Source organism: Stenella coeruleoalba, assembly GCF_951394435.1.
Source record: "Stenella coeruleoalba genome assembly, chromosome: 17".
Taxonomy (NCBI): Eukaryota; Metazoa; Chordata; class Mammalia; order Artiodactyla; family Delphinidae; genus Stenella; species Stenella coeruleoalba.
Window position 1 is genome coordinate 9,921,362 of NC_137163.1, and position 23,136 is coordinate 9,944,497.

Genomic DNA, 23,136 nt, shown 5'->3' on the forward strand with positions numbered 1-23,136 from the left:
ATTTTAACATGTTTTGTTTTTCCTTTTTTTTTCTTCTTTTAAGGATTTACATTAAAAGTGTTTTAAATAGGAAGTTCAAATAATGCATTTGAAATAGGATTGATTTTCATCTTGTGAGTTTTACTTGCAGTGAATAACACTTTTCATTTGAAATGTGTGTGATTGTGGTTATGTGGCTGTCAGGTGTTAACTCCACTTGAAACAGACTCACAGAACAGCATTTTGATGCTTGAAAGACTTAACGTTTTTAGAGCTGTGGATCTGTGAGAGAAGACGGAAGGAAAAGGAGGAGAAGAGGAAAGGGGGAGAAAGAAATTAGCGCTTGTTGGAGGAGGGAGTCTCACTAGCCGGAGGAGAGGACTGAGTGTGGAGGAGGGAGTCTCTGGTTGGTGCTGGCTGCTTTAGGATGCCCCTAACAGTTGCTTATCAGTATCTCTTTTAAACAAAAATGGACCTGATCTTATCCTCAGAGCCTTCAGGCAGGTAAAGTTTTCATAATTTTTATGGTTAATGTTTACTATACAAATAGTAATGACAATGAGTGTTTTGTGGTGTGCCTGCTACATGCCGGGCGCTGTTTTAATGCTTTGCTTGTTGTATTAGCTAGGATAGGCGAGGATGTGCTGCAGTAATAAATTAACCCCCGCGTCTCCATGGCTTAACATAGTAAAGGTTTATTTCCTCCTCCTGTCCCGTGTCTATGGAGGGGGTCTGCTCTGTAGTAACAGTGTGATTCAGAGACCGAGGCAGAGGGAGGCTCCTCTGTCTCAGCAAGGTTGGCTGTGCAGAGGACGAGAGAAACTGTAGAATCAGATGAAGACATGTCGCAGCTTTCCCTGATAGATTAGTTCTTTGGTTTAAACTGTGTTCCTGGCCCCATTTGCAGGGGCCCAGGAGGTGGAAGGGAACAAATGGAGTATTTGGTGAGCAGTACTGTTTCTGCCTTATCTATATATAGCCTCCTTCACTGCTCACATCAGCCCTACCAGGTAGCAGCCATAGTTATCCCTGTTCAGCAGCTGAGAAAATCAAGTCGCAGGGCGCTCAGTGGATACTGGAGCCAGCATGCAAACCCGGGCAGTTCACTCCACAGTCCACGCTTTCAAGCAGTGCCCTGGACTGCCTGCCTCTCAAAGGATATGGACCTCCTTTTATGGATATAACATAAAGTTTACTTTTAACTTATTTAAGTAAAAAGTATAGATTTAAAGAACAGCAAGTGGGACTTCCCTGGTGGCGCAGTGGTTAAGAATCCACCTGCCAATGCAGGGGACATGGGTTCAATAACCTGGTCCGGGAAGATCCCACATGTCACGGAGCAGCTAAGACCACGCGCCACAACCACTGAGCCCACGAGCCACACAACTACTAGGGGAGACACCACGATGAGAAGCCCGTGCACTGCGACGAAGAGTAGCCCCCGCTCACTGCAACTAGAGAAAGCCTGCATGCAGCAACGAAGACCCAGCGCAGCCATAGATAGATAGATAGATAGATGTCCATAAAAATATTTTAAAAAGTTAAAACAAAAATAAAGAACGGCAAGCAAAACAGTAGCACGGATATTGCAAGAGTAAGGCAAGCACTGTTTTGAGATAATCAACAGCCCAGAAGCCTCCAGAGCTCCTTCTCCAGGCCCACATCTGGAGGTACTTTGTGAAAAGCAAATGCAGGTGTTTTCCTTGGCTCAGAGAATTCTGCCAAACTCAGCCTCACTCTCACTGCTTTGCCCCTTTCCACTCTTGATTTCCTGTTGCCGTCCCGGGCAAGGCCTCCCTCCTCTCTGGATTCTGCCTTTCCACCTCCCTGCTTCACATTACATGCCGGGTCTTGAGCTGGTTTGGATTCCTCTGCAGAACGTTGCCTCTGTTCTCTCCTCACCTCCACTTTCTGTTGCCCTCAGACAAGGCCACTCCCTCCAGCCTAGACTCATGGGCAGAGGCACTACAGCCCAGCCAGCCTGCTCCCGGGCTGATGGATGTCAGCCAGTGCCAGAGAGCACGGATGAGTGAGGGAGTGTGGCTGGGTTTCAGGCTCCACGTGTACCTGCCAGGTGGGTGCTTTGAGCCGTGTATACCCCGTGCACCTGTGGTCAGTGGCCAGGCTGCACCCAGTGTGTCCACTCCCTCTTGCCTGGGAATGGGCGCATCAGAGTGTGAAACCCCTTTCCCTAAGTTTTCCTTGAAACACAAATCCCATGCCTTGTTCTTTGACAAGAGTTCTGGATCGAGAAGCGCTACGTAATACCCTTGGGGATTTACAGTGCACATTTGTGTATCGAAGGCTTAGAGACATCCTGCAATGAAAGAGACCTGTCCAATTCAATGTTTTCCTAACTTACTTAACCACAGACTTTCCTGTTGTATAAGAAACATTAACTTCCCATGAACCCACTTGGAGAAATGCTCATTTAGATGTCTTGCTGGATCAGGGGATCCATTTCATCTGTTGTATTTATTTGTTTGAATTTTCTTTCCCATTTCACATCAACTCTTCTAGAATTTATTTCTTACTTACATTTTAGTATATGATTTCTGAGTATATTAAGCCTCTTTATTTATACTTTACCTCTCTATTTTAGATGATACCCCTGCCTGTGGTACCTTCAGGTTTAAACCTGAAGAAGCGGCCTACTGATGCCATCTGGAACTAGGAGCTTACTATATCTTCCACTAAAAGTGAATGTCCCTCTTATTGACTTACTGCCCAGCCGTGTTAAGAAATTGGAAGTTCAGAGAGCTGGTGGACATAGCCTGACTTTGAAGTCAGTTACAGCTGAGTTCAGATCTCTTCTCTACTCTTTCCCAAGCTAGGTCACCAGAGGCAGATTCATTCATTCACTCCCTCCCTCATTTATTCATCCAGAAAGCAAGGATACCGAGAAAGCCTTCCCAGAAGAGAGACCCTTGACCTGAACCACAAATAATTAATAGATATTTTGTGAAACTGCTCTCTTGGGCTTGGAGAGGCTCTTTTCTTTAAATAGAAACATTACACAACATCAAGCATTGGTTGATACACCTGATATTTAGAGAGTGAGGTGAAATCAGTATTTCAGTATTTTTAAAAAGAAAGAAAAGAAAAGACTTTCTAAAATTGTGGCCTTGACTCAGCCAGGATTTACCAAGTGTCTGCTCTGTTCCAGGCTCTGTGCTGAGCTTGCCTGTCACCTTCGTTTCAGAGATTGCTTATACAGAGTATTCTAATAGTGTACACTAAGACGCTACTTCGTTCTATAGGGAAATATGGACGTGGGTATAGGACCAGATTTTTAAAACGTCCTGCTTTTTCTTTCCCTCAAGTAGAGAAAACTTTGATTTGGTTATCCTAGCAGCATCACACATGTAAGAAGATTCTTTTCTGCAGCAGTGGCCTTGAAATACATCAGCTGATGGTGAATATCACAGCTAGATAAATTCTTTGAATTCTAAAATACTCAACAAGGATCAAGTGAAGTGAGTTTTAAAACATATGAGATATGGACCGAGCAGACAGAGTAGGGCAGCAGGCAAAGGGAGCAGCAGATGCCCGTATTCTTTTCTTATCAGTTAAATGAAGACAGTAAATGTCTACTGTGAGGCATTATGGTGTTCTCCCAGTACATGGCGAGCCCTGTGTGCTTGTACATGTTTATTTTGTTAGATTTTTAAATTGTGTTAATAAGGTTCTTCCTAAGTAAAAGTTTTTTGTTGTAAAACATGTACCATAACGTGTGATAAAGATGTTCAGTAAAGGCAAGGAAAATGTGATTTGATGTCACTTTCATTATGGTTTTGTTCTGGTTTAAACATAGCAGATTATAGATTACATGCATGGAAATGAAATTAAGGGTCTGAAAGTCGATCATGAACTGATTAATCATTTCAAGCATAATAAAGAAACCCTTAGGGTCAGGCTGACTCTTTTAAACCAAGGCGTATGTCGGCATTTTCCTTTTGCTTTCTCATTTAGCTTGGTCTTATAAATCTTAGCTCTCCCCACCCTGTTCTTATAATTATCCTCAGATGAAATCAGGTGCTGCCCATAACGCAAAGGAAAATCACGCTTTCATTTTCACTCTTGATGTATGAGATGATGTTAAATCTAACCCATCATTTACTTAAATTGAATTAGACAAAATATAATTGCATTACTTTATGTTAAGGAATTCTCATATTCCCTGACACTCCTACACATACCCAATTTTCTCTGTAAAACTTCCAGTAAAACTGTACTTTCCACTTAAATTCAGTCTTGCCAGTTCCCGATCCCTTTGGCATAAAGTGGGAACTCGGTTCCCCCTTTTCCTTAGGTCTTTCCCAGATCTCCCAGAGGAGTCACTCACCTCTGTTCTTTCTTCATAGGAATTACGCCTTAGACCTTAGGCAAGTGATTTGCACTCCCTGACTGTAGGCCTTTCTTCTCTGGCGAAACTTTGGTTTTTCTTCTCCTCTGAACAGCTAAGGCTGCGGGGCCCAAACTTGACCTTGCATCCATCTTCCTTAGAAAGCTTGTTTAAACAGAGGTTGTTGGATCCCATCCGTAGAGTCTGATTAAAGAGATTTGAGATTTTGTTTCAAAGAAGTTTCTGCCTGGTCTGACACTGTTGCTCTGAGGACCACACTAGTCAGGGTTGTCACTCTGGGCAGACAGCTCAAGTTCCCTGGCGTCATAGAGAAGCTGTAACTTTTTTCATCCACATTCACTGCCTAATTAATTATTTTTACTTTTATACACACCATCTGCTTTTTATCTTATAATAATAAGTAACTTGAATGAGAAATAAGCTGCTGGTTGATTATATCGCCCTCTTGTGTTTCTGTGTCATATTTCTTTTTAATGACTTTCTGGAGACTTCCCTGCTGGCACAGTGGTTAAGAATTCGCCTACCAACGCAGGGGACACGGGTTTGAGCCCTGGTCTGGGAAGATCCCACATGCCGCAGAGCAACTAAGCCTGTGCGCCACAACTACTGAGCCCGCATGCCACAATTACTGAAGCCTGTGCTCTGCAACAAGAGAAGCCACCACAATGAGAAGCCTGTGCACCTCAACGAAGAGTAGCCCCTGCTCGCTGCAACTAGAGAAAGCCCGCATGCAGCAACAAAGACCCAACACGGCCAAAAATAAATAAGTTAATTAATTAAAAAAATAACTTTCTGAATGTAAAAATAATACCACTTCATTGTTAAAACTTAGAAAATACAGGGACAAAAGACTAAAATAAAAATCACCAATCACCGAGAGTAGAAATAGCTGTGTGTGGATTGGTTCAAGATGGCGGAGTAGAAGGACGTGCTCTCACTCTTGTGAGAGCACTGGAATCACAACTAACTGCTGAACAACCGTCGACAGGAAGACACTGGAACTCACCAACAAGATACCCCACATCCAGAGACAAATCAGAAGCCACAGTGAGACGGTAGGAGGGGCACAATCACAATAAAATCAAATCCCGTAACCGCTGGGTGGGTGACTCACAAACTGGAGAACACTTATACCACAGAAGTCCACCCACTGGAGTGAAGGTTCTGAGCCCCACGTCAGGCTTCCCAACCTGGGGTCCGGCAACGGGAGGAGGAATTCCTAGAGAATCAGACTTTGAAGGCTAGCGGGATTTGATCGCAGGACTTCGACAGGACTGGGGGAAACAGAGGCTCCACTTTTGGAGGGCACACACAAAGTAGTGTGTGCATTGGGACCCAGGGGAAGGAGCAGTGACCCTAGGGGAGACTGAACCAGACCTACCTGCTATTGTTGGAGGGTCTCCTGCAGAGGCGGGGGGCGGCTGTGGCTCACTGTGAGGAAAAGGACACTGGCAGCAGAAGTTCTGGGAAGTACTCCTTGGTGTGAGCCCTCCCAGAGTCCACCATTAGCCCCACCAAAGAGCCGGGGTAGGCTCCAGTGTTGGGTCGCCTCAGGCCAAACAACCAACAAGGAGGGAACCCAGCCCCACGCATCAGCAGACAAGCAGATTAAAGTTTTACTGAGCTCTGCCCACCAGAGCAACAGCCAGCTCTACCCACCACCAGTCCCTCCATGAAGAAACTTGCACAGGCCTCTTAGATAGCCTCATCCACCAGAGGGCAGACAGCAGAAGCAAGAAGAACTACAATCCTGCAGCCTGTGGCACAAAAACCACATTCACAGAAAGATAGACAAGATGAAAAGGCAGAGGGCTATGTATCAGATGAAGGAACACGATAAAACCCCAGAAAAACAACTAAATGAAGTGGAGATAGGCAACCTTCTAGAAAAAGAATTCAGAATAATGATAGTGAAGATGATCCACGACCTCGGGAAAAGCATGGAGGCAAAGATCAAGAAGATGCAAGAGATGTTTAACAAAGATCTAGAAGAATTAAAGAACAAACAAACAGAGATGAACAATACAATAACTGAAATGAAAACTACACTAGAAGGAATCAATAGCAGAATAACTGAGGCAGAAGAGCGGATAAGTGACCAGGCAGACAGAATGGTGGAATTCACTGCTGCGGAACAGAATAAAGAAAAAAGAATGAAAAGAAACGAAGACAGCCTAAGAGACCTCTGGGACAACATTAAACGCACCAACATTTGTATTGTAGGGGTCCCAGAGGAGAAGAGAGAGAGAAAGGACCTGAGCAAATATTTGAAGAGATTACACTTGAAAACTTCCCTAACATGGGAAAGGAAATAGCCACCCAAGTCCAGGAAGCACAGAGAGACAAATACCCAGAGACAAATGACAATGAAAACACGACAATCCAAAACCTATGTGATGCAGCAGTTCTAAGAGGGAAGTCTATAGCAATACAGTCCTACCTGAAGAAACAACAAACATCTCACACCTAAAGGAACTAGAGAAAGAAGAACAAATAAAACCCAAAGTTAGTAGAAGGGAAAAAATCATAAAGATCAGAGCAGAAATAAATGAAATAGAAACAAAGAAGACAATAGCAAAGATCCATAAAACTAAAAGCTGGTTCTTTGAGAAGATAAACAAAATTGATAAACCATTAGCCAGACTCATCAAGAAAAAGAGGGAGAGGACTCAAATCAATAAAATCAGAAATGAAAAAGCAGAAGTTACAACAGGCACCACAGAAATACAAAGCATCCTAAGAGACTACTACAAGCAACTCTATGCCAATAAAATGGACAACCTGGAGGAAATGGACAAATTCTTAGAAAGGTATAACCTTCCAAGACTGAACCAGGAAGAAATAGAAAATATGAACAGACAAATCACAAGTAATGAAATTGAAACTGTGATTAAAAATCTTCCAACCAACAGAAGTCCAGGCCCAGATGGCTTCACAGGTGAATTCTGTCAAACATTTAGAGAAGAGCTAACACCCATCCTTCTCAAACTCTTTCAAAAGATTGCAGAGGAAAGAACACTCCCAAACTCATTCTATGAGGCCACCATCACCCTGATACCAAAACCACACAAAGATACTACAAAAAAAGATTACAGACCAATATCACTGATGAATATAGATGCAAAAATCCTCAACAAAATACTAGGATACAGAATCCAACAACACATTAAAAGGATCATACACCAAGATCAAGTGGGATTCATCTCAGGGATGCAAGGATTCTTCAATATATGCAAATCAATGAATGTGATACACCATATTAACAAATTGAAGAAGAAAAACCATATGATCATCTCAATAGATGCAGAAAAAGCTTTTGACAAAATTCAACACCCATTTATGATTAAAAACTCTCCAGAAAGTAGGCATAGAGGGAACCTACCTCAACATAATAAAGGCCATATATGACAAACCTACAGCAAACATCATTCTCAATGGTGAAAAACTGAAAGCATTTCCACTAAGATCAGGAAAAAGACAAGGTTGCCCACTCTCACCACTCTTATTCAACATAGTTTTGGAAGTTTTAGCCACAGCAATCAGAGAAGAAAAAGAAATAAAAGGAATACAAATTGAAAAAGAAGAAATAAAGCTGTCACTGTTTGAAGATGACATGATACTATACATAGAGAATCCTAAAGATGCTACCAGAAAACTACTAGAGCTAATCAATGAATTTGGTAAAGCTGCAGGATACAAAATTAATGCACAGAAATCTCTTGCATTCCTATACACTAATGATGAAAAATCTGGAACTCTTCCATTTACCATTGCAACAAAAAGAATAAAATACATAGGAATAAACACACCAAAGGAGACAAAAGACCTGTATGCACAAAACTATAAGACGCTGATGAAAGAAATTCAAGATGATACAAACAGATGGAGAGATATACCATGTTCTTGGATTGGAATAATCAATATTGTGAAAATGACTATACTACCCAAAGCAATCTACAGATTCAATGCAGTCCCTATCAAATTACCAATGACATTTTTTACAGAACTAGAACAAAAAATCTTAAAATCTGTATGGAGACACAAAAGACCCCAAATAGCCAAAGCAATCTTGAGGGTAAAAAACTGAGCTGGAGGAATCGGACTCCCTGATTTCAGACTATACTACAAAGCTACAATAAGACAATATGGTACTGGCACAAAAACAGAAATAGAGATCAATGGAACAGGATAGAAAGCCCAGAGATAAACCCACACACCTGTGGTCAACTGATCTATGACAAAGGAGGCAAGGATATACAATGGAGAAAAGACAGTCTCTTCAATAAGTGGTGCTGGGAAAACTGGACAGCTACATGCAAAAGAATGAAGTTAGAACACTCCCTAACACCATACATAAAAATAAATTCAAAATGGATTAGAGACCTAAATGTAAGAGCAGGCACTATAAAACTCTTAGAGGAAAACATAGGAAGAACACTCTTTGACATAAATCACAGCAAAATCTTTTTTGATCCACCTCCTAGAGTAATGGAAATAAAAACAAAAATAAACAAATGGGACCTAATGAAACTTAAAAGCTTTTGCAAAGCAAAGGAAACTACAAAGAAGACAAAAAGACAACCCTCAGAATGGGAGAAAATATTTGCAAACGAATCAGTGGACAAAGGATTAATCTCCAAAATATATAAACAGCTCATGTAGCTCAATATTAAAAAAACAACCCAATCCAAAAATGGGCAGAAGACATAAATAGACATTTCTCCAAAGAAGACATACAGATGGCCAAGAAGCACATGAAAAGCTGCTCAGCATAACTAATTATTAGAGAAATGCAAATCAGAACTACAACGAGGTATCACCTCACACCAGTTAGAATGGGCATCACCAGAAATTCTACAAACAACAAATGCTGGAGAGGGTGTGGAGAAAAGGGAACCCTCTTGCACTGTTGGTGGGAATGTAAATTGATACAGCCACTATGGAGAACAGTATGAAGGTTCCTTAAAAAACTGAAAATAGAATTACCATATGACCCAGCAATCCCACTACTGGGCATATGCCCAGAGGAAACCATAATTCAAAAAGACACATGCACCCCAATGTTCATTGCAGCACTGTTTACAACAGCCAGGTCATGGAAGCAACCTAAATGCCCATCGACAGACGAATAGATAAAGAAGAAGTGGTACATATATACAATGGAATATTACTCAGCCGTAAAAAGGAACGGAATTGAGTCATTTCTAGAGACGTGGATGGATCTAGAGACTGTCATACAGAGTGAAGTAAGTCAGAAAGAGAAAAACAAATATATATTAACACATATATGTGGAACCTAGAAAAATGATACAGATGAACCAGTTTGCAAGGCAGAAATAGAGACACAGATGTAGAGAACAAACGTATGGACACCAAGGGGGGAAAGTGGTGGGGTGGGGGTGGGATGAATTGGGAGATTGGGATTAACATGTATACACTGATGTGTATAAAATGGATGACTAATAAGGACCTGCTGTATAAAAAAATTAAATTCAAAAAAAAAATCACCAGTCACCTTGCAATCTGTTGTTAAGGGGTTGGGATCTATCTATCTATCTTCTAACCTTTTTTTCTATTTATACATACATATTGTTTTCCTGTGTGTAATTTTTGTTATTCAATATTTAAACAGTACTGGGTTCGTACTGTAGTGCTATTTTGTAACCCTATTTTTCATTTATTTATATACTTTGAAAATGTTTTCCTGTTTTGTAAAATATTGTAGCCTGAGAACCTTTGTTTCATTGGACGCGTACAGCCCCCTAAAGCAGAGCTGCCCAGGCTGGAGCGGGGTCAGGAGCCTGGAGCCTCTCCCCCATTACCAGCTGCAGCCCCCTCAAAGAGGGGCCTGCAGAATCCAGAGGCGCTACCCGTAACATCATTCTAACCCCTGTATAGAAAGCTCACCATTTGCACCATAATTTATGTACCCGCTCTCCTATTTTGACTATTTCCATTTTTTCACTGTTTAGAATAATTGTTGAAAGCATCTCTGATATCTCTGCACGTGCTGTGATGAGCATGAATCCAGTTTATAATATTTTCACTTCCCTTCCTTCGTTATTGTTTGAGTCGGTCCGGAAATGCAGAGAAACCGCCGGCAGCCCAGGGCGCCCTGGTGGTCCTGTCAGCCCTTGCTCGGCTCAGATCCTGAAGCTCGTTTTCTTGAGAGATTGCAGGCTTTTTCAAGAGGTGGCTGTATTGCGCCAGAAGTTTTGTAGTGGATATCGTGGGGTGTACAAAAAAGTTTAGAGTGTTGATAGGAATTATGAATTCACCCTTCTAACTGTTCAGCATTACTGCAGAATTGTTTGTTGTCGTTTTATTACTTGGTTGGGGGGTGGACCAGGGCTGTCCTTCAGTTCGTGAGGCAGTTGAGGCATCTACTGTAGCTGTTACGCCCACATGGTCTGGATTTTTTTCTCCTGTGTTCAGTTGTATCTCAGTAGCTCATTTTAAACTATAGGAGGATTGTAACTGGAGCTATTTTAGAGACCTCCTGGGTCTCTCATTTTGTCAGTGGCGGAAGCGAGAAGTGATGGACCTGAACTTACACAGCCAGCTGGAGGCAGGTCAAGTCTAGAGCACCCTTTCTTCCCCAGCTGTCAGACAGCCTCGCAGCCGCTTGAAGGAGGGTATCCTTGGTCTGTCACCCGACCATATCCCATCCCTCTCCTAAGTCCACCCCGCCACCTCCCTGCCCTTCCATTGTGATGCTGAGCACACCAGGAAGACCAGAACTGGTTCAGATGCTGTTAACATGTCTGAGTCTCAGAACAGCTTGCCTGCTTTGAAGGGGAACTCATTTCTTCATCCATTTACTCAATCAGCAAGCATTTTACTCAGTGGATATCGTGTCTATACTGCACTAGGGGGTTGATGTAACACAGTGGTAGACAAAACAGTCATAGCCCCTCCCTCAAGGAGCATTACTCCCGACAGCGAAGAAACAAGTGACTCTAAAATGCAGGCTCTTGAAAGTGAGCCTGTTCTGCCTGGTTGAGAGTAATGGGAGATTAGGGAGAAGTGATCAATGTAGAACTAGAACGGTCAAGACCTCACTGAGGAAGTGGCATGGAGACTGGAAGGCGCTTTGCCAGTAGCCAGAGGACGAGTGGTCCAGACGGAGAGCACAGCATGTGCCAGGAAGAGAGAACTTGATGGGTTGAGAAGCCGAGGAGGCCTGGCGTGGTTGAAGGGTAGTGGGAATGGGTGGAGGGGCTTAAGACAGGTTGTGCTGGGGTTAGACCTATACTGGGAGGTTGGATTTGAATCCAGTTTGATGGAAAGTGGTTGATGTGTTTTAAGCAGGAAAGTGATATGATCTGATAAATCACTTGAAAACATCAGTCTAACAGCATGACACAGCACATGAGACTGGCCTTTGGAGTTAGTGAAAACCTAAATTAGTAACCTGACCATCTGCCTTACTTACTGTTTGACCTTGGGCAAGTTGCTTAACCTCTCTGAGCCTGTTTCCTCATTAATTGGGTGAGACTAAGACACATCTTACAGAGTTGTTTCAAGCAACAACTTTAGATAACATATGTTAAACACAGTACTATCATTTTAATAACTATTTCAGACTGCCTGGGTTGGAACATGGTGTAATGGGATGCATTATCGTACAGTTTATAGAATGAGGCAGGGGAACAACTGCGAAACTTCCAGTGGAGAGAGTGGTGCGATGTGAAGAACCTTTGGGAGTCTCCCCCCTCCACCTCCCCAGCCTCAAAAGACCTATTTCAGTATCTGAAATGCTATCATTATGTTTTTTCCACCACTACTGCTGAGCCTTTCAAGTGTAAAGAATTCTAAGAAAATAAACCGAGTCACACTTTATCAAGAGTCTGTGTTGTCCATGCATTGCAGGCCGTATCTGTATGTCACACAGCCCCCTGGCAGCATGTGGAGTGGCCTTGAATGACTTGCCCAAGCACACCCTAGCTGAGTGCATGTCACCTGCTTGACCATGTGAGCACGGGGCACTCTGGCATCTGTGAAGGGTACACTTACAAAGCCCTTAACAGTGCATGAGGTGGTATCACTAACCCTCATCCCTCCACTTCTGAGCAGGATTCTTTGTTTCCCCTTGATGCATATGCAACCAAATAAAATAAAGCTTAGCTTAATAGGTCAGTAATCGCTTATAATAACTGTTCATTCATATATATAGTATGTTGTAGTTTTCAAAGCATTCCGATACCTGTAAGAAGATGCTGCTGTAAGCAGTTCATTGCCTTTAGTGTCGGACCTGGTTTGTGCTTTGACGCCTCCGATTCATAGTGTGTTTGAACACACCTTGCAGGGTTACCAGGAGCAGCCAATGAAGCAGGCAACCCTGTGTGTCTGCAGTGAAGTGGGATCTTCGTTGGTGTCAGGCCCTGGTCCCCTCACATCGGCGCGGGCTAGTTGCGGAAGGTGCCAGGACACCCATTTTTAAATCAGGAAGCCAAGTCAGCAGGTCAGATGGTTCTCCCAAAGTCACAGGCCAGGAGTGATGTGTGGCCTCATGCCTCTCGGCTCCCACCAAAACCTCTTTTCTCCAGATCTTAATGCCCTGGAAAACGGCCTGATGACAAGGCACCAGTGCAAAATACCTTCAGGGTGGTGAGTAACTGTCTAGGGCATGAAGGAGTTAACACACCAGACAGAATACCTAATTTATACCTGGGAATCTCAGCAGAACTTCTGGGAGCTGGCTCATTACTTTAATTGGATTTTCCAACGTGTTGAGCAAGTCAGCAGATTCGCATTAGCCTTACTTTCAGAGGAGCTGTTTCCCTCTGTAGAGGAGAAGGAGAGAGAGGGGGAGGCAGTGGGCAGTGGAGAGAGGGTGTCAGAGCTAATGCAGGATGACAAAGCAAGCCCGTTAGGACGTCCTCGTTAATTGATACGGTCGCACGTGCATGTAGGTGTTAAGGGCGGGGGTGTATGGGGGTACCCTTTGCAGAGCTGTGCTGCTTTCTCCTGCTCTCACACAGGGAAGAACAGCGGTGGTGCTGAGTCACTGCCCCCCCCCTCCCCCGAGGCCCACACAGGCCAGCCAGAAACTGCCCTGCAGCGTGAGGACCCACAACTGCTTCTTGGCTCCTGTGTTGGAATCTGGTCAATTAGTGAACAAGGCCAGATGAGCTGCCTCCCCTTAAGGAACATACCTTCTAGAAAAGAAAGACAGGTGGTAAATCAGTAAACAGGTAACGAGACCATTTCATTTTGTAGCAAAGCTATATGGGGTAAAGAAAAAATAAGGGCATAGATGCGTGTGTGTTTATATACACAGGAAAATTGCTCCTGAAGTCATTTCCAATGGCTGGAATTACAGTTTGTATAATGTCTGGGAGTGTTTAAGCAGTTGTAAGGAATAAATGGTTATTTTTATCAAAGCCAATATTAATTACAGTTTATTTGCTTAAACAAGTCATTTTTGCATCGTTATGCAGAACGGTAGACCTCAGCCACCTCCTGTCTGGTTTATCCCAAATTTTTTGGTGGGCTTGATGTATATGCTCCTAGGGGAAAATTTCCCCCGCTTTTTTTAATATTTATTTATTTGGCTGTGTCGGGTCTTAGTTGCGGCATGCGGGATCTAGTTCTAGTGACCAGGGATCGAACCCAGGTCCCCTGCATTGGGAGCCTGGAGTCTTAGCCACTGGACCACCAGGGAAGTCCCAGGGAAATTTCGCCTTTGTGAGGAAGGAAATGAACAGCAGTTTGTTTGGAAAGTAGTGTCCTCACCCAACTACACCTCATTCCTGCAATGGTCTTTAATGTGTTGTGTGCTTAGTAAAATGGAAAAGATATACTTCTTAAAATATGCCCTCTAACCTTGTGTAATCTTGAATCACATAAAGAACTTACGTTAATTTAACTTTATTGATAAAGGAAATGGACTGAGAGTAAATGAGAGTGGAGTAATCGATAGGACTTCGGTAAAGTAAATGGGAAATAATTATATAATAGAATTAAAAGGCTTCTTTTAAAAATCTGAGGATTCTGAAGGTGATACGGGAAGTCTGTCCACTAATATTATTATTGTGTTATGTTGGCTGCATTGCCCATGGGGTGCTTTTGTTACACATCCGTTTGCAATGAACAGTTTGCTCAGGTCATGAAAAGGATTCCTGAAAGAGCCGGAAAATTAAAAACAAACAAACAGGAAAATGACAGAATCCTACACCTGTGAAGCCTTGCGACCCATCCCTGTCACAGAGCAACACCTTCAAATATCTGAGAGAGTAGGTGTTCTTAGTTGGGATGGCCAAGGAAGGGACGTTTCATTTTGCCCAAATATGTCCTAAAGTTTCCTCCTCTTGAGATTGCTCTGTTCTCTCTGACTTCTTTCAGTATCTTTATAATAACAGACAGTTACTATTCACTTAACACAATCTCCTTTGCCAGTTTTTATAAATTAACCTACCTTTTCACCAGGAAATGAGTTAGGAGGAGTCTGTAAGTTTAAATTTTTTTTCCTGTGGCCTTTTCATGGGATCATCAGTGGGAAGATTCTCAAATCATAATACATGGTTATTTTGCCTTCTTGGTTTCTTATCAGCCCCCAGGAGTATGTGAGTGGATAACCACAGAGAAATTCTTAATTCTTGGGGTTTTCCATCAATGCGACTGCAGTCCAGTGCCTGCCCAGTGCCTGACCATGTGCCTGACCATGATGACTGGGCCGAAAGGTGATGCCGTGTGTTCATTGTGTGATCAGTACGCGGTTTTCGAGGGACTTTTCCTTCCCAATAACCCCCACATTGAGTACAGACCACAGACTTTCACGATTCTTTTATTGTTACTTTGTAACACAGCCTTCAGGTCAAGGTGGCAATGACGTTTATGTATTTTTTGGTCTTTCCTGCTTCATTTCCCGAAGGATGAGAGACACTGGGGAAAGCCTTGATTCAGGACTAATAGTTAAAAATGCTTTATGATCACTGTCTCTTCACGTTTTGTTTTAGAATTTTTACTTTTTTGAATCCACAATGTAGTACATGTTACCCCCCCGACATGCAGAAGGTACACAGTACAAGGCTCCTCTCCCACCCTGTGTCCTTGCCCTACCCCTACCCCGTGTCCATCCCTGGCGGGGACCAATGTCAGCAGTTTAGTCTGTATCCTCTCAGAAAGAATTTAAGCATGAACATATTTTTTTCCTCTTTTTATACAAATCCTTGTACACCATGAATACTGTTTTTCACTTTGCTTTTATCACAAAACAGTTTATCTTGGAGATATTTCCAAAGTTAAACATAAAAAGCTTTCTCATTTTTATGGCAATTGTGTAGAACTTCCATAATTTATTAACTGGTCCCCTACTGATAAGCACTAAACTTAGCATCAGTATAAACATTCCTGTCGAGGAGACCCTTGTACACATGCGACTTTGTGTTTCCTTCATTCTACAGATATTTATTGAGTACCTACTCTGTGCTATGCAGTGTTCTAAATTCTGAAAGCATAGCAGTGAACTTACAGACCCCAGTCTCAAAGAGCTTGCATTCAGATTGGGAACACAGCAAACAAATAAGGAAACAGATACAGATAAAAGGTTAAGGAAACAGATACAGATAAAGGGTTAAGGGCAGTAAGTGTTGAGATGAAAATGCAAGATCTCCACGGAGGAAAGGTAGGTTCTGGCTTGATGAGCGGAGATCCCTGCCTCACTTACCACCATCCACGCAAACGCCCAAGACCCACAGGGTAGCAGGATGCAGGGGGCTTGTGACCCAGGAATGAGACTGTTGAGGACTCGGAGCAAGATGTTATTCCCACTGTCTGTCTGGGGCAGAGAATGAGTCCTGTTAATCTTTGTTTTTCCCATCTCATACCCAAAGCCAGTGTTTTTCAACCTTTTCTTTTATTATTACTACCTGCAAACTCCCACTCCAAGGAGCTTTTTAAAAGATAGTCTTTGGGCTTCCCTGGTGGCGCAGTGGTTGAGAGTCTGCCTGCCGATGCAGGGGACGCGGGTTCGTGTTCCCGGTCCGGGAAGATCCCACATGCCGCAGAGTGGCTGGGCCCATGAGCCGTGGCCACTGAGCCTGCGCGTCTGGAGCCTGTGCTCTGCAACAGGAGGGGCCGCAGCGGTGAGAGGCCCGCTACCACAAAAAAAAAAAAAAAAAAGATAGTCTTCCTAATAACTTTCTCCGTGAAATTTTAATACCACAGATATTCTCTATATCAGTTTACATACTGTGACCCTTTGGAAAGCCACAAACCGTAGTCTGTAATCATATTTATTATTATTAATTAAATATTATAGCTATTATATAATTATATTATCAATAATTAATAATGTAATTATAAACTATGTCTTATATTACTGTTATTAATGAAATATAATGTTTGATTATTATTGATAATTAAATATTAATGTTATTGATATTATTTTCACCCCACACCCTAAGACCCAGTGCCCTCGACCTCCCAGAACGTAGGCTGTGCATCACGGCCCTCTCACTGTTGGCTGGCCTGCCAGCCCGGCTGTTTCTCTGCATGGGTGGTGGTGAGATTGCAAAGATGGAATGTCTTGGTAGGAATCTCTTTGTCTGAAATAAAAAAGAAAGAGATGGTTGTTTCTGACCCGAGTCGTCTGGTGGTGTGCATTGGAAAACTGCCCTCGTGTGTCACATTGGTGGTCAGGGAGGGCAAGACGTGGAGTGACGTGGAGCTGCAGGAAGCCTCGGATGAGAACCACGGGACAGGGCCAGGGAGGAGTTCAGGGCTGGAGGGAAGGTCTCCCCGCCCTGCCCCTCTGTTCCCACATTGCCTTATTCGAATTTAACATCCCGTAGGATTTTTAAGGTAATAAACGCTTCCCAGGTGTCAGGGAGCACACCAGCACTTTCCCCGTGCATTAACTCATTGCATCTTCACAGCAGCCACCCACCACAGGTTCTGGTAGCCTCGCTTTAGAGCGGTGGTTAAGAGGGTCATGCACAGAGCCTGTAAGTGTCAGCGTTGCTTCCTCTCACACCACCGTGTCCCTCTGCCTGACCTCATCATGCGTTAGAGCTGGTTGCGTACTGACTGCGTCTGCCCCTGGGTCGTCAGCCCTCTGTAGGCAGGCCGTGTTGTGTACATCATCGCACCCCCGTCCCAGGCCCTGGCATAGCGGGTGTCACAGAATAGGTACTTCATAAATGAGTGATGGAAGGGTGGTTGGACGGGTGGGCGGCTGATAAACGAATACGCTCACACATGAGTAAAATTCCTTCTCGAATGAGGGGACCCGCCAGCCTCTCCATCTGTAACCGGTGCTGCGGGTCCCTGCGGTCTCAGTTCCACGCTGCTGGAACTGGTTTCGCCAAGATGCCAGGGCTCCCCCTGAAGACGGACTGTATAGCGCTTCTCAGCCCTTGTTTTCCTGACTCTTTCCACACTGGCCCATCCCTCCCTTGGTTTCCCTGCCACCCTGCTCCCCAGATGGGTACATTCCTTCCCCCTCTCTCTGTAGACTGCTCTTCGCACCACCCTAAAATCAAGGAGACCCAGGCCTCCGCCCTGGAACAGTGAAAAAACCCCTGCTCCAGCTGTAGGTTGCACTTCCTAAATAGCTGTCCTTTTAACAGAACTTGGCACCGAGGATACAGTCGCGAGCAGGAGCGTCGCTGTCTCTGCCCTCGTTTCACCGAGCTTATGTGTGACGGGGTGACCGTGCTCAGTCGGCAGCGGCCGGTTTTGCTGTCCCACGTGCACCTTCTTTTTCTCACCGTCTCCCGTCTTTGTTTGCTTTTCAGCTCCAGGGCCTGAGCCACAACGTGATCTTCACCTTGGATTCCTTGTTGAAAGGAGACCTAAAGGGAGTCAAAGGAGTGAGTGTTGAGAAATTTGATTTTCAGTTTAGCTTGAAAGGGTTGCCTTCTTTCTCTTCTAAGATCCCAGTGGTACTCATGTCTGAAAGGCACTCTGAACGTTTTCAGCATAAAAAATGCTGTTGGAACATGATCATTAGAAAAAAACACACCGCTTCACATGGCGCTATTGCCCGAGAGACAGAATGAGACACTCAGGAAGACCGGGGCGGCCGGGGGGGGGCGTCTTCGCTGAGTCTGGGCTCCCCCCTGGAGGACCCGTGGACCCACCTCTCAGAACCACTGGGTCCTGCCTCATCGTCGTGACCGGGAACGCACACCGTCCCACTCTCTTAGCTTCTCGGGTGTAATAAGTTGTGTGATGTGCCTGAAAGTGTCCTGTGTGAAGTTTCGAGTGTCCTATAATGGAGAGCATTTCTGCTAAGATGTTACTGGAAGATTATATACCTTTAAGCAAAAGTACTTTCAATCTCGGTTTTATTTTCTCTTTTTTAAGGATCTCAAGAAGCCATTTGACAAAGCTTGGAAAGATTATGAGACAAAGTTGTAAGTGTTTTTTTTTTTTTTTTGGTTGGCTGCTTGGTTTATTTGCTGTGAGTATTCTAAGAAAAAGAATAACTACAAGAAGGACAGAGCCCTGAACTAATAGCTTTGGGACAAAACACTGTTGAGTCCGTCCTCTAAGGGCTGAGAGGCTGGGTGTTCTGACCTGACTAGAAGTGCTGACACCTCCCGTGCTAGTTGTGTCTGGAGCGAGATGTACTTTCAGTGTCGGGTATTTGGGCATCCATGGCTGATACAAACTGTCAAGTTGTAGGTCTGTGACTGTTGCAACTTTTCTTTCGTTATAGTTAGCACATAACTGGAGACCATTTACACATTTCAGGATAGCACGGCAACTGGGCAATACAAATAATACCCAGTGTGTGTGACATCTGTCTGCCCACCAGGGCCTGTGCAGAGTGCTTTACATGCATGACCTCCTCACAGCAACCCTCTCTGTGTGCACCTTGCACTGTCTGTTTATGGCTTAGGAAACTGAAGCTTAGAAAGGCTGAGGGGCCTGCAGAAAGTCCTAAGGCTAATAGAAATGTCGGGCTGGTGTCCCCTCCAGTCTGTGTAACCCCAGAGCTGGAGCCGTGTGGCATGACGGCAGTCAGAGGCCTGCGTGCTGGGGTTATCGTGCGGGATGACGGGGAGGCCGCACGTGAGGTCTTGTCGTGGGCCTGACTCATCCTTGTGCGGTACTGTTCCTACCACATCTCTTTGTGATTATTGCTCTGAGGCATTTGTAACCAGGCTGTGGAGTAGGGTGGGAGGAGAAATGTATTTATAAACATTTAATAAAAGTCTTAGCTGTAAACTTGGATAAGTACAAACATGAGAGAATAAAAGCATTTCCGTAGGCAGCAGTAACAGCAGAGTGAAAACACAAGCCAAAGAAAAACAAATTCAGGACTAAGTTATGCCCGCCCGTCATGTTTCTTCTCAAGAGTCGGTAGCTTCCTGCTTTCTTCCCACCCACACCAGTGGAGAGAGAGCTGAGGTTTATCCTCCTTCTGGTAAAATCCCTGCCTTCACACCCATTTAACCTCCAAGGTGGTGTGATGAAAAGAGTTGCTTAGGAATGGCACGAGGGTATTACAGTGAATCCCAGCCAGGTCTGTAGGTTTTCCATTGGGTCGATGGCTTGATTTTCCACTGTGTTTGTATGTAGACAAGGATATTGGCTTTCTTTGGGGTTTGATATCCTACCCCACAATTTAAAAGAAGACTTGAAGGCTAAATCAGTCTTTGCTTTCACAACTAGAAATTATAGGCTCTTTCTGAAATTAGAAGTCTGCTTTCAAATTAAATGGATTTTCAGAAAAAGGGCTGTGACCCCTGGTGTTAATACCAAAGTATCAAATGTCATAGCCAAGCGTTAGCCTCGGGTACCATAGGTTTAATGTGGTCCCTCCCTCTTATTTCCCCGGTTGCTTCCCAGCTGAAGAACATTTTCATAGCGTTCCAAATTGTAGATTAGGATTTCTTCTAAATCCTTATTTTGTACAATCCAGTGCCAGGTGGTTGAACGATTAAAACGTTACTGCGGTATGAAAACAGCCTAAGTTTAGAGAAATACTGGAAATTGCTTTTGACTAATTTACATGCATGTCTACAAAGACCCATTATCTACTTTGTCTTGAATTAACTCTTAAATCTCAATCTATTGATAATCAAGATATGCCTCAGGCCCCCAACCTTCTGATTCTTTTTCATCGTAAGGTGCCTTACTCTAGAAAAAGTAAACTGTCAGAATTACTTGATGCCAACCAAAATATAAGAGAATTTATATGAATCCATTCATGTGGGAGATCGGAGTTAAAATGTAGGAAGTCTCCTTGGTGAAGATCCATGCAATGTGTTGATTCTCTTTGAACTTAGATTTTCACTTTTGATCGATGCTCTCCATTTAAGAGTTCCTGCCTCCTAACTCCGGTAATTAAGAAATAATCAGGTGGCTCCCATTAAAGGGAGGCCACGACTGCGGTGTTTTTGTTTTTAATGATGGCACCCGCTTTCATTACAGTACAAAAATTGAGAAGGAGAAAAGGGAGCACGCCAAACAGCACGGGATGATCCGCACGGAGATCACCGGAGCTGAGATCGCGGAAGAAATGGAGAAGGAGAGGCGCCTCTTTCAGCTCCAAATGTGTGAAGTAAGAGCAGACTTTTCAGCCCTTTGCCTAGAATTTGATTAACTGTCATCCTTCCTGCTAGTCAGCAGTCTTTATGCTTAAATGCAGGCTGTGTTTGATGATTAGAGGAGGGGACTGTTTCTCAAGGACTCTAATCTCCACTTTTCTCCAAGCCTTTTGGGATCCGCCGTTTCACTGTTGTCTCATATTTTGAGCCTGAGTCCTATGGGGCTCTTTAAGCCAAAACAGGATTCTTTGGTGAGAACTTTACTATTGCTTGTGAGTGAGTGTGGAAAAACAATTTTGGTGAGGGGTAACACTGGTGAATATTAAGTTTTACTGGTACAGATGTACAGCATGTTGCTTTTTTTTTTAACCACGTGTCCAAGTTTGAATGAAAACTTGAAGTAGTGATTAAAGTCTGAGCTCATGAAAAAATAAATGCAACAAAAAGCATGTTGCCTTAGACTTAGAGCAGTGGTTCTCAAACGGGGTTCCCATTGGCATTCCCTGACCTAGAGACCAACCCATTCTGATGCTGAGTAATGGAATTCCTTTTGCAGTTTTCAGAAGATATTAAAGGGGCTAGAATTTTCTCAGTTTCAAGTTTTTCTTCCCTAATTGTTTTTTCTTTATTCCCCCCCTACCCCCATTTATTACCCTTGGGCTCCTTGAACTTGTCTGTTTGTGAACACTTCCATGCAGTAAAACAAGTTAACAAGAAACAAACAATATCAGGGCTTCCCTGGTGGCACAGTGGTTGAGAGGCCGCCTGCCGATGCAGGGGACACGGGTTTGTGCCCCGGTCCGGGAAGATCCCACATGCTGCGGAGCGGCTGGGCCCGTGAGCCATGGCCGCTGAGCCTCCGTGTCCGGAGCCTTTGCTCTGCAATGGGAGAGGCCACAACAGTGAGAGGCCCGCGTACCGAAAAAAAAAAAAAAAGATACAAACAATATCAACAGAAAATCTTGGCCAGTTGTGAAAATCAGAGCCAGTAGTGTTTAGTGCATACACTAATAATGCTTTTTTTTTTTTCTTTCACTTTTTAGTAGCAAAAGTACTTTCCAATTCACCTCTGTGGTCTGGAAGTTTTAGTATCTTACAAGCATATCCCTTAAAGAGAATGCCATCTGTCTTTCAATCCATCTCTCAGGTTTTGACCACGTGAACTATGAGTTTGAGATCCACTGCACACTGGGGGGAGATAATCAATTATTCCAGAATGTTTTGCTGTGCTTGATTTCTGCTTGTCTAGTAAACTAATCTTAAGCATCTATAAAATGCTAACACGCTGATCAGTTTGCTTGGTACACTTGTGACTGTGTCAAATTAGCATTCCCTAAATTAAGCTCACACTGTCTGGCGGCAGCTGAGCCCCGGTAACTCACACTGATTAACGACTGGTAATCTGATCAACGCACAACTCTGTTTTATTTCCGCAGTATCTCATTAAAGTTAACGAAATCAAGACCAAAAAGGGTGTGGATCTGCTGCAGAATCTGATAAAGTATTATCACGCACAGTGCAAGTAAGTGGACTATTGCAGTCATGATTATTAGCCCAAGTAAGGTCCCCTTCACTTCGTTGGTTTTCTTAATTCTTTCCTTTCTGGTCTTCATTTGGTCCCTGTATATAGCTGTATAATGACCTTCCACGGCCAAACGATAAGAAATGGTTTTGTCTTCCATCTTCAGCATTTTCTATAAATCCTTAACTCAAATTAGTGTAACTGTTCAGCTCCTCTAAATACTGTCTTACAAATGCTAACTTTGGCCTTGACAGCCTGTGGAGCTGTTGTCACAGATGCTTTTGTCGCTAAAGAGGCCTTTCTAGGAACTCCCTCCCCCGCTTACTTGGCATTTTACCTATTATTGGGTCATTTGTACCACATATTCCTACTTGGGATTGTTTTTGTTTTGTTTTTTTCATCATCCAAGTTAAGTGAAATTAAATACTTTGGACATTAGCAATACTTGGTATTTATACTTGGATTCCTGTGTAGTTGCTGGTATATTTTGAGAGACATCCATTGTTCTACACCGGCACCATTTTTGCTTATGTTGCAGGGCTACCTTTTTATTATGTTTGACATTCTGTGTCACCACATTTGCTTAGTTTACTTCTTGCTCACTTACTGGGTTAGTTTTATTGGTTTTATTGGTTTTATTGTAGAATTTTTGTCTGAAAATGTGCCAGTTACCATTCAAGTCTGTATTGAGTCAGTGGAAGTTACAGAGAATAGAGTGCAAGGACTTTCCAAAGTGGTCCAGACAGCTCTCATAGTTATTTATA

The 23,136-nt window shown here is 43.5% G+C and overlaps 1 protein-coding gene across 4 annotated transcripts in view; it reads left to right on the forward strand.

The window, feature by feature from the left end:
• Nucleotides 1–23,136, forward strand: part of ASAP1 (ArfGAP with SH3 domain, ankyrin repeat and PH domain 1) — a 350,408-nt gene that overhangs the window by 237,168 nt on the left and 90,104 nt on the right. For all 4 annotated transcript variants that reach the window (XM_079901274.1, XM_079901276.1, XM_079901277.1 and 1 more), the window contains 4 exons: nucleotides 18,088–18,162; nucleotides 18,659–18,708; nucleotides 20,735–20,864; nucleotides 22,287–22,372. In XM_079901274.1, the coding sequence (XP_079757400.1) occupies nucleotides 18,088–18,162; nucleotides 18,659–18,708; nucleotides 20,735–20,864; nucleotides 22,287–22,372 (341 nt within the window). The remainder of the gene's footprint in view (nucleotides 1–18,087; nucleotides 18,163–18,658; nucleotides 18,709–20,734; nucleotides 20,865–22,286; nucleotides 22,373–23,136) is intronic.